Source organism: Lineus longissimus, chromosome 9 (genome assembly GCF_910592395.1).
Source record: "Lineus longissimus chromosome 9, tnLinLong1.2, whole genome shotgun sequence".
Lineage (NCBI taxonomy): Eukaryota > Metazoa > Nemertea > Pilidiophora > Heteronemertea > Lineidae > Lineus > Lineus longissimus.
Genome location: NC_088316.1, coordinates 2072094 through 2083666, shown reverse-complemented (window position 1 = coordinate 2083666; position 11573 = coordinate 2072094). Strand labels below are relative to the sequence as shown.

General features: G+C 41.6%; 1 protein-coding gene across 1 annotated transcript; it reads left to right on the top strand.

Annotated features, from left to right (window-relative positions):
* Positions 1-392: 392 nt before the first annotated feature.
* LOC135493744 (Y+L amino acid transporter 2-like) lies at positions 393-9085 on the top strand. The gene is made up of 11 exons (XM_064781286.1): positions 393-462; positions 1094-1815; positions 2064-2189; positions 3006-3105; positions 3540-3584; positions 4130-4253; positions 4586-4689; positions 5298-5394; positions 5555-5704; positions 5976-6153; positions 6502-9085. Exons 2-11 carry the CDS (start codon positions 1158-1160, stop codon positions 6564-6566), a joined length of 1647 nt encoding a protein of 548 aa, XP_064637356.1. The 5' UTR covers positions 393-462; positions 1094-1157; the 3' UTR covers positions 6567-9085.
* The last annotated feature ends 2488 nt before the right edge of the window (positions 9086-11573 follow it).

The window sequence follows — 11573 nt, the reverse complement described above, 5'->3', positions numbered from 1 at the left end:
TGAACCTGTTGCAAAATGACGTAGCGACACCTTTTGAGAAAGAAAGAGTAAAGCGAATTCAAACTATTTTCATTGCTTCAAAGAGTAAGGCGAAACTATTTTCACTCAAAGTAAGAGTGGAGCGAAACTCGTTCAACTCCATCAAAGAGTGAAACGAAACTATTTCTCACTCCTGAAACCCGGGTCCTGAAACAGCGCGAAGCGCAACCATTTTCAATGATTTTAGCAGCATCGTTGAATAATGTAAAGTAGGCCAGGAGCCGTACCCGGAGCTCAAGCCACGTGGTAATGATTGTCATCAAAGGTCTCAGGGGTCAGGGTCACTTTTTCTACCTCGGCTGCAAACTCAGTTGCGTCTCCCTGTATACTACAAAATGTATTAGTAAAGACCATGGTAGTGAGAATGACAGCTGAAATGACACCGACTGCTCCCGAGTTTTCCTCCAAATAATCGCTTCAAAAGTATGCAAATCACCTGGCAAATTTAAAATTACCCTGATATTTAGAATGATCATAGTATAAAGTGTGTATGTAGATGCTAACAGATATCGTTAGTTGTTTCGATTGCCCTGTCGCGATGTTTTTCAATTTGGGATCTTTGAAAAATATGTTTGGTGATGGTTTCAGTTTGCCATTATTTGTATACATTGTATACACTTGCCATATTTTACACTTTCTGTACAATGTGTATGTTGGGGCGAGCACAGCCAAAGCTTGTGATTGAGTGTAAAAAGCCTATTTACAAGCGCAGCTCCCTCTCCTAATATTCTTTAGATGTCTTGCATTACGCGGGGGGGGGGGGGGGGGGGTATGACCATGGCAGACGGTCAGGAGACAGGCCTGTGCCTGTGATTCATCTGCACTGCAGAGAGGGAGCAATGGGCATTGATAAGTAAGCAGGGCCTTTAAACTCAACCCATCACAAGACCTTGCCCTCGGCCTAAACCAGGGTTTTTTGTTAGCTACTGATTTGTTGTGGCCTTCAACAGCTTCCTTTGATTGGTACAAGAATATCTATTGTTTGTTCATTACGAATGGGCTATTCATTTGACTATGTGCTAACAGCACTGACTTAAAGTGTATTTCATTTCAGAAATGATGGCCAACTTTCAAATTCTTCCTATTAGTCTTCCAATCAACTGAACTGAATTTCTAAGATGAGTATTCGTCTGAAGAGCCCGTTAAAGAGACGTCACCACCGAGGGAAACCGAAACATCGGGAATTTTCCGATGTGCCGCTCCTCTCGCAATCCTCAACGTCCGACACTGAAAGTTACTCATCGAGTATCCATAGCGATGACCAAGAATCAGAGGAAAACCGCCAGCAAGCGACGACGTTAGGCCTCGATATCCACGATGCTAAACCTTTAGAAGAGATCCTCCTAAATGATGAATCGACGAAATATGTCCGCCTGAAACGTCAGCTCGGACTCCTGAGTGCGATAAGCGTTATCGTGAACTCTATGATCGGTAGTGGGATATTTGTAAGCCCCAAAGGTGTGATCTTGCACGCCGGGTCCATAGGGCTATCGATGATAGTATGGACGATATGTGGTATGTTCTCCCTAGTAGGATCGCTATGCTATGCCGAACTGGGGACGTCTCTACCATATTCTGGTGGCATTTATATCTATATCAATGAAATATTTGGTGGACTGCTGGCTTTCTTGACCATGTGGATCTCGGTCCTGATTCGATCTCCAGTCGGTGCCGCTGTCGTCTCACTCACCTTTGCATTTTACACGGTGCAGAACTTCTTTGAGGGATACCCAGTTCCACAGTCGGCAACACGGTTGATAGCAGCAGTTTTGATATGTAAGTTGCCCCATCGTCTACCCACTCGACTCTGTGATATTGCAATATTCAAAGGCGGTGCCCCTTTGGATATCCTGGCACTGCCCATGTTATTTGCCTGAAATTAACACATGGTTTAAACACCTCTTCTTCCCCATTAGCATCTTTGAGGACAAGAAGGGTAAACCGAGACCTCTTTACAATGTCTGTGACTTACACTTATCAAATGTTACCATTGTCCCTTTAAAACTTGTCCCGTCTATTTTCAGTGTTCCTGACCTTTATCAACTGTTACAACGTTAAGCTCGTGACGAGATTACAGACTTTCTTCATGTTTGGGAAACTTCTGGCTCTCGGGCTGATTATTGTGATGGGAATTGTCCAGCTGTGTAAAGGTAAGTTTTAGTTGTAACAACCTCAAAAATTAATGGCATATAATAGGACAGGTCGGTCTTGGAAGGGTTACACTTATATTTAGAAATTACCACAGTGCCCCCCCCCCCAGCAGGGGTTCTGCTGCCCTGCCAAAGAACATGGGCATAGAATTACCATAAAATGTGTTTTTGACCATGATTTTGGCCGAAAAATTTCAAAAAGTGTCATTTGGTCAAAAGCGTTAACCCATATTACATGAGCCTGATTGATGAATTTCCTAACCTACTTATGCACCTGGCTTATGGTATTTGACTGCAGGTTTGAATTCAATTCCGTTTGCGGAATTAATTTACATGTGATTTGTGCATTATTTATGAGAGTGAATGGCAAGAGATACAAATACTGTGAAACCTCGCTTTGCGGACACCTCTCTATTAAGGACACCCTCTCCACACTAGTTTTGGTCCCACACTGGTTGTTTGCATTTAATTTGACCTCTCTAATCAGGACACCTCCTTAATAAGGACAGCACTTGTGATGGCCTTAAGGCTATCGGGTCTGCCTGTAAAGCAGCAGGTCCTGGGTCTGATCCCTGGTCATTCTGGCAAAAAGCCGTGGCTCTCCGGATCAGACAGTAAGCTGGCGTCTATACCAATGCAACTAAAAGACCGTGCACAGGTGGACAGTAGCTCATAGCATTGACTCACTCTTGGCACAGGCCAACACACAAACGCCTTCGCCCTTAACTGATAACCTTACCAGACTGTTGATTCTGTTTTAAAACGCTTCAGAGAAGCCGATAGTAGAAGTGTTTCCATTTTTGTTTTCTTTTGAAGGTCGAACTGAGAACTTCCATGACATGTTCCAGGGGACAACTCATGATCCTGGCCAGATAGCCCTAGCCATCTATGCCGGGATGTGGGCATATTCAGGCTGGTAAGACTTGGTTCGCCAGGCAGGTGGCTATATTAGTGGTAACAAATGTTGTAAAACTAAAAAGTACGGGTACAGACGGGGCCGTTTTTTCCTTTTTGGTCCTGGGGAAGGGGGCAGAACATCACCTTTCATTTCAAATGGGGCCAAATTTGCACGTAAAACACGTCTTTTGGCCACATCTGCCAACCCAGTGCCAAGGGAGACCCAAAGTGAAATGATTGGACGTACATGTAGTGATGCGGGATGCAGCTATTGTAGGTTTAGATCGAGATCTTGAGGAAGCTGTGGTAGACATGGTGCGACATGCTTGCACCGTTGATGTCCTGGACATCAGATGACTTGAGAGAAAGACCCGAGGTGAAGATCAATCTAGATACTGGGCTAGATCCATAGGTTTTAACGTACAGATATTAATTATTCTTGAATATTTTCAGGGACATGGTGAATTGCTTGACAGAGGAGATAAGAAATCCCTCGCGGTAAGGCTGGTTTTAATATCTTTGCATGTGTTACAGGGACAGCATAAACTATTTAACAGAGGAGATTGAAAATCCATTGCGGTGAGGTGTCTTTGAAAAACCTATATTCGCTTTTGGCACTGATCTGGCGCAAAGAATTTAGCTTGGGAAAAATCTAACCATTACATGTGGGTACCTCCTTCCTTGCTTATTGCGTAGTCCTAACTTGCACAGACCTTACCCATGGTGCAGTCAATGCTTTTGAGGGCCCAGTGTAAGTTGTCCACTTTTGGTCCTTATCTTTGTATATTCCTCGTGGCCTGGGGCCTGGGACACCCGCTCAGATGGTTGGGGGACTGCTGGTGAGGGGCCCCAAACATCTTTTTGTCAACGCTCAGTTACTCAATGGACGTTTCTTCTTCATCATCATCAAGGGTTTTATTCATTAATGGTAGTCCCTGGGGCTGCCCCCAGATTTGGATACAGAAATGTGAATTACATTCAATCAATCATTCATTCGTTTATTCGTTATAATTCTGCTCATTCCAGATATTCTTTCTTTTCAGAACTCTTCCCATTGCAATTGCCATCGCCATACCGCTGGTCACAATCGTTTATTTATTGACAAATCTGGCGTACTTCACGGCCTTGACCCCGCAGGAAATGATAGCGTCAGACGCAACAGCCGTGGTAGGTATCGACTCGTTGGAAACTGGACGTTCCGCAGCTTCCTAATGTCTGCTCCCATTGGCACTCCTACAGTGCTTCCACCTAGGAGGCAACTAATGAACTAAAATTATATCTTCAGTCTTGTCACTCCAACCCCTACACAATTTCCTGGTCTTCGATCCTGCCACATTTTAGACACTACCGTTAAAATTTGCAGAGTCAGTAAAGCGAGTTAGACTTCCTTGTCAACGATGATTACCAATGACAGTGCTTGGAGAATGACCCCCCACACTACCTTGCTCCCTGGAGTATACTTTATTTTGCTTGGTAATGATATGATCATTATGTTACAGGTGTATGCTGGAAGGGTGCTAGGACCAATGGCTTGGATAATGCCTGTGTTTGTCGCCATGTCAACCCTTGGTAGTGTCAATACATTATTATTGTCTTGTTCAAGGTGTGTACAACATATACAAATTCGGGAGTTGGTCGGATGAGATGAAATGTTGTGGTCCTTTGTACCTGAGTGTCTATGCCAGGGCGAGTAAAAGATCCCACATAGGTGGACAGTAGCCTATAGTGGACTCAATACCTGGCTGAAATCCAAAGGGTTACGACACCAGCAATGATATGATGCTGATAACTATCAACTTCTGGCAGTTCCTGAATGTTCGAAGTTTGTCCATGTGCATTGACAGAGCCATTCACTTCTGAGAGAGGTGAAATATCCTCCTTTCTGTTGATTGGTTATCCTCAGCCACTGCAGAACTAAAATTTGCTGTGATCCGTCAGGTTGCTTATCCATAGACTTTTCCCTGGTGCAGTTTTGGCCTGGTCCGTGTTTGTATATGACCTTGTGACGTGCCACTTACGAAATGAACCTTTGGCTTATTGGACGTTTCCATTGGTTGTACGAGGTAACATGCTGTGGAGACAATGAGAACCACGCAACAAGTCTAGAAGGGAACAGTATCACTCCCCTACCTCCACAGGACGGGTGGCCTAGAGATTTAGTTCTAAAGAAGTTGTAAATGATTCTCAATTATGCATGTATTTGTATTTCAGAGTCCTGTTCGCTGGTGCTAGAGTTGGCCATCTGCCTTCCTATGTGTCCATGGTCAACCCGAAATACCTTACACCTATGGTTACACTTCTAGTCCTTGTAAGTAAAGTCTTCGTCAGAGAATGTCTCAAATGCACGCTCCCCTTATTTTCATATTTGTATCTATGAAAGCATCAGTAATTTTGATGAGATCTTTGATCTGCACCCGCCCTGAATCTTTGTTTCTTACCTTCTCTAGACGATCGTTTTCTCTTTTCAGTGCTTTTTCAGTCTGTGTATGCTGGTGTCGTCGGACGTCTACAAAATGATCACATACTTGGAGTTCATAGAATCAAGCCTTCTCGCCGTGCCGATTATTGGGATGCTATACCTCAGATGGAAACAACCAGAACTCGAAAGACCATTAAAGGTAACATGCTGTCAAAGTTTTCCTTTCTCAAACCAAAAGTGTGAAGTTAAAGATAACGTGCTTAATTAAAGGTAACATGTTTACATGGTCGAGTCTGGATTAAAATTCTGTCAGATTTTTTATTTTCAATTTTTTTCCTTTCAAGAATGGGAACTACTACTATAGAGTGGACGGTGACTAGGAAACGGAAAGCTTTGTTATTGTGGCCTTAACGATGCCATTGGTTCTTTAACCCCCAGTCGTTAAATTCTCTGGTTTTGTTCCTTCCCAGGTGTGGTTGTTTATCCCAGCCATGTATCTTCTCATTGCCTTATTCCTGGTGATCTTCCCATGGTATGACAGCCCGGTGGAGACCGCTATCGGCGTTGCCATGGTGGTCTCCGGGATACCAGTCTACTTCGTTATGTTCAAGTGGGAGAAGAAACCGAAGTGGATTGGGAGAAGTTCAAGTAAGTACAGTTGAACCTCGCTATTACGGACACCCTTCAATCCGACATGTGCTATCTCTTATTGAGAGGTGTCCTGGTTAGAGAGGGGAAATGACCAATTTTGGTTGTGGTTGGGGTTACAACTGACTTTCACTACTGGCACCAGTGGCCCTTACTTATGCATCAGTGACTTAGTCCTCACATTGCAAATGGCAATAAATAATTAAGCTGATTAGTTTGCTACTCTGCTACTTTGTTTCAAGAATAGATGGCAGCACTAAAAAGAGTTCCATTAGGTCTCTGGGGCCGCAAAGGCTAGTTTAAACTGTTACTTGACCTTTCGTACAAGTTTTCTACTTTCCTTTCCAGTCCATGTGCAGAGGTTCCTCCAGAAGTTGTTTTATCTGCTGCCAGAGGATAACCAATATGATTAGGAAGAATTCAGGTGTGACAAGAAATAAGTCGGCAAATATCGGTGGACAGAATCAAATTTCTTTATAAAAGTGGAAAATAAAGAAGATGTTGATGCTATTGGATGCTTTCTGTTATAAGATGCATGTGATGTAAACTATAAAGCCTGGGGAAATAAAGAAGACTTTAACCCGTTTACAGCGGATGACGTGCATGTCATGTGACATGTCACATCAGGTGCGGTCCCGTGCATAGCATGTCATATACCTTTGTGACTTTAATTCATCAGCACTGGCCCTTAGCCTTTCTTAACATGCTATAAACACTTGTAAAACATCAGTTTGTTCCAAATGTTGTCAAAGGCGACACTTTTGAATGCTTGGTTAGGTGCCACCACTGTTTAGCGGTGCTATGGACAGCTTAGATCTGGTTTGTGCAGGCCGAATGATGCTTTCAGCAGCGAAAGGGAAATTAATGAGAGAAAGCGTTAAAGAAGGACCCTGATGGTATCAATTGGTTATTGGCATCGCTTGAACATTTTCCAGTTAATCAAAGCATTTACTGTTACTAGTCTACATTCCTGCAATCCACTGAAGTTGACATAATTATCAAAGAAAATTTACATGGTAGTTTTTGTTGAGTATAGATCGACATTCCTGAACCCCACTGATGTGTTCACTCTCAGATGTACAGTAGAACCTCTCTATTATGGACACTCTCGTGACTGACAAGTGATGTCCTTAATAGAGAGGTGTCCTGATTAGAGAGGTCAATTTGAAAAGAAACAACCAATTTGGGACCAAAACTAGAGTCCTTATTAGAGAAGTGTTTGGAGGGAAGGAGGTTCTTCTGTATTCCAGTAGGATTGTTCCTACTTGCATCGTTTGGTTGAATTGTCACAATAACATATGCCATATACAGGTATAATATTTAGGATGCATTTCAGATAACAGCTGTTTCTACTTAAAAATTAACCACTTACGAAGGCAAATACAGCTATGAAAATTCTATATATAGAATTCCTTTACAAAATCTATTAAAAAATTGGTATATGAAAAAGCGCCATAGATATTTCTGTATAGAAATTCAATGATCCAGTTAGGAGAAGCTGTGGTCCTGCTGGAAGCCATTTTTGTATCGAAAACCAACATGTCTTATTCCCAAGTTGACCCTATAGTGAATTGTTGACTGTGATATTTGTTGTAAGCAGTTTACGGTGTTATAACTAGGATATATTAGAAGGAAATAAATATATTTGTTAGGTTTGCTGTTGTTGAGGACGAATGGTACTCGTTATAGTCATAAAACAATTGCCACTTGTTAGTCATTTATCAGACAGGTTTAATATTGAATTTGATAAGTTATGCAGACTGATCAGTATTGTTTGCAGTGTAAAGACTTGTCCTTGTGCTAGTTTATTATCTTGCTTTTGCTCCATTTTGCATCCATTTATGTATCCTGCTGGTGCCATTTAGTGTCATTGTCTCTGGTGTGGGGGCAGCAGCAGTTGGTTGTGATGGCTTGTGAGTAATTATTTGTAATTCAGTGGCTGCTCGCAGAGATAACTTTCGTGCATTCGATCTTCGTTGTGGGATCAATTCAGACAGATTATGAGCATGTTTAATACCAATAATTATGGCTTTAAGCTTTAGAGTTGTGATTTAGCTTACTGGTATGGTTTTTTTATCAACCGTTTTCTTGAATCTTCCTTTATATTAAAGTACAAACACAGGTAGAACTCTCTGCTACGAAACCTATGTTCTGGGGAGGTTTTTGTGTTGAAATTACTGAGTGGGCGTTCCAGTTGATGTGCTTACAGTATGTATAAATACCTTTGAACTTAATTTGTCAACCAGGATGATGTTGGGCAAAACTGACTTATTATAAAGATAACCACCCAAAATTGTGATTTTAAGCCATAAAATGACTCTCCATATCAGTTTTTGGGGAGGGGGGGGGGGGCAGAATTCAATGCTTAGTTCAGCCTGTTGATAGAATTTTTAATTGTCTCGTGCCAAATCATTTTTTTGATTAGATCTATTTATTCTAAATGTCTTATTTACTTCAAATTACTGTAAAACTGGTGAGGGGCTGTTCCATCTCTAGGTGGCAGCACTGGTTCTGTTATGATGAGTTCCACTAGACAGGTACTGCCACCTCAAAGGCCTGGTTCATTCATGTGGCCTTGGAGGAATTATACTTGACAAGTATAATTCCTCCAAGATGTGGCCAACTGGTAATAAGGAATTAACATGTCTTTAATGCAGTAACAAGAAATGCTAGTTTGATGAAACTTGGCATGTGTTGTGTTTTTATGTCAATGTTCAGTGACAGTATTGTTAAAATTAAGACTCAGTGTGTGTTGACATAATTCAAAAATCACAAATTGCTTAATTTGAAATATTGATTGACGGACCTAGCATTTAAAAGTCACGATGACCCCTGTCTGATTTTACAGTAGCTGTATGTTTTTTGTCTGGATGCTGGTTTATAGTGAGAAAATGGTATATATTTATTGGATGGAATAAAAGTTTTATTTGTATTAAAATAATGGGTTTGTGTTGATTATAGATGTTGTGTTTCTCAAGCAATTTCACTCTTCCAGCTGGTCGGCCAAGACCATGCATCTGTCCATATTGTCATCTGACGTGTTACGGAATATGGTTCTATGGAAGCCAAGACCATCAGTAGCTCCGAGATTAAAGTGCATCATAAATCCTTTTCCCCGGACACTTTATCCTGGGACATCTCAATCTCCTGAAAAGGTAACTCCTCCCCTCCAAATTCGAAAATGCACCATCAGTCACTGAACCAAAAATCATTGCTCAGATTTTAAATTCAAATAAATAATAATAAACGACAACCGTTTATGTTTGTAAACACCAATTTTCCATATTTATTTTGATTTTTAGATTTCATCCCATTTTCTGTCAAAAGTGTGCATAGAGAGGAGAAATTTATGTCCAACTTATACCAACTTGGGGTGGAATATTTAAGCTTGAAAATATCAAGTATTTGTTTCGCCCAAGTTGGGTTGAAAATGCTTCACATGTGTTTTGGTTGGAAAGTGTTGAGTTTGGGCAAACTTGACGTGGAATTCCTTGACGAAGTGACGCTAAGGTCCTATCACCTCCCCTCGAGGAGCTGACAAGAGACCCTTGATCCAGTTATAATGTTCTCATCTCAAATTTCTATTGCTCTTTAAATTTGCGTGCCCATTGTCACTGTGCATCTGCTCTGAGTCCTTGGGCCTCTCCACCCAAGCGTGATGCAGTGATTCCACAGGTTTTTGCCCCGGGGAAGAGTAGGTTGGTTTCTTAAGAACACCTGACGAGATGGAAATTTCTCAGTCGCTGCAGCTCCACGACAAGTGGCATCTTTTGAAGAGGGCTTCATCACGGAGACAGATTTTGAAGATGTGATGAGATTTTCTTTCAGTGTTGGTACCGGGGTCCGCCCAAGTATTCCTGCCCTGTGGCAGTCGAAGCATTTTTAGGAGATGATGTCGAAAATGATTGTCCCCTGCACCCAGATTATAAGAATTCTATAATATAATGAAAATGGAAATTTGTCCACTGACCTCGGGGGTTCTGTTGAATTATTCATAATTTTAGTTTAAAATGTTTGGGGAGATTGCTCAGAAAAGCTCTCCCAATTGGGCTTTTCTCAACGAACACTAATTAACTGGTTTCATCAATTCCCTAATTAACCACATTAATTAGCTGCATCAGAACCTGATTGACGCTTTTATATGACATTGCAACAGGTGGTGTCCTCCTCTGTGAGACAAGACCACAATTGATTTTTTAAGCCTTTTAGCAGTTAAATTGTCAATGTTTGACCGCGACGCATCAAAGAATGCGTCAACTAGTGAAACTGAAATTCGGATATGATATACGGGTTAGTCTTTCGAGTAACTGGTGCGATTTAAATTGGTGATTGACCGCGGAAATTTTTTTTTAATCGACAAATTAGACAGACTTTGATATTTCCACTCTTTTCAGCCAACTGGCAGAAAAAACTCAAAACACGCCCCCTATTACCCAATTAGCAAAATTCGAAATTAATTTTTTCATCAAATAATTTCTTTATATCTGTAGACTTGCCACAGCAAATATTTTTTCAATACCTCTCCAAATATGTACTTGAGAGTAAAAAACATGCACTCGTCTAATAGATAGGCCTGGACACTCCAACCTATGAATATTCATTAGTGGTCTTGTCTCCTGTGAAGGCAAATCCACCCTGAGCCTCAAGTCCTCTAAAGAGGACAGCTTTTCAGGTGTTGCTGAAGGGGTTGCCAACAATAGCTAGAAATCGTCTTCAGTAGCAGGTAGCTTCCGCCCTCCGGAAACAAATCTGCCCTGAGGCAATATTTTCAACAAAATGAAGTTGGCTGGTTTCAGCATGTCTGAGGTCCCACCCTTTGGAAGTTTGTGATATTTCAGATAGGTTCTCAGGTGAGGAGCTGAAAGAGAACCACATCCTGCAAAGAAAATATTTTGAGATCTGGTGGTCTTCAGAACATAAAAATGAAAGCCTGTGTTTGTCTTCAGAGGCCAGATGCTAGTACCACTAGGAGTTGAAGACATGGGCACAACCCTTGGTAATTTTTCGAAATGGCAGATATTCATGGCAGGGACTATAAAATGTAATGGATTGTGGTTGTTCCATCATCTGAAGACAAAAGGACAGCCTGTTGTGGCATCTTGTCTTCTGTCCTTCCATCCTCCCAAGGCTTAGACAGTGGGTGTTCCATTATCTGAAGACAAAAGAACAGCCTGTTGTGACATATATCTATTCTGTCCTTCCATTCTCTCACGACATGGATATTGGTCGTTCCATCATCTGAGACAAAAGGGACAATGGCACATCTTGACCCTCAATGTATTGACCTTGCTCAACTTCCAGACAACGTGCTGGAAGTTCAGTATGGCAATGGCATAGATCCTAAAACCTCTGTTCAATTTCTCTCGGCGAGTCAACCCTCTGGCAATTGATAATGAATTCCAAAGAGGCAGTTTCTCATG

What these genes read in the sequence shown, in the direction of transcription:
- LOC135493744 (XM_064781286.1), top strand. Translation starts at nt 1,158, where the DNA reads ATGAGTATTCGTCTGAAGAGCCCGTTAAAGAGACGTCACCACCGAGGG. An exon ending in ATGTGGGCATATTCAGGCTG is followed by an intron (nt 3,106 to 3,539) that starts GTAAGACTTGGT and finishes GAATATTTTCAG; the next exon opens with GGACATGGTGAATTGCTTGA. An exon ending in GTGGATTGGGAGAAGTTCAA is followed by an intron (nt 6,154 to 6,501) that starts GTAAGTACAGTT and finishes TTTCCTTTCCAG; the next exon opens with TCCATGTGCAGAGGTTCCTC.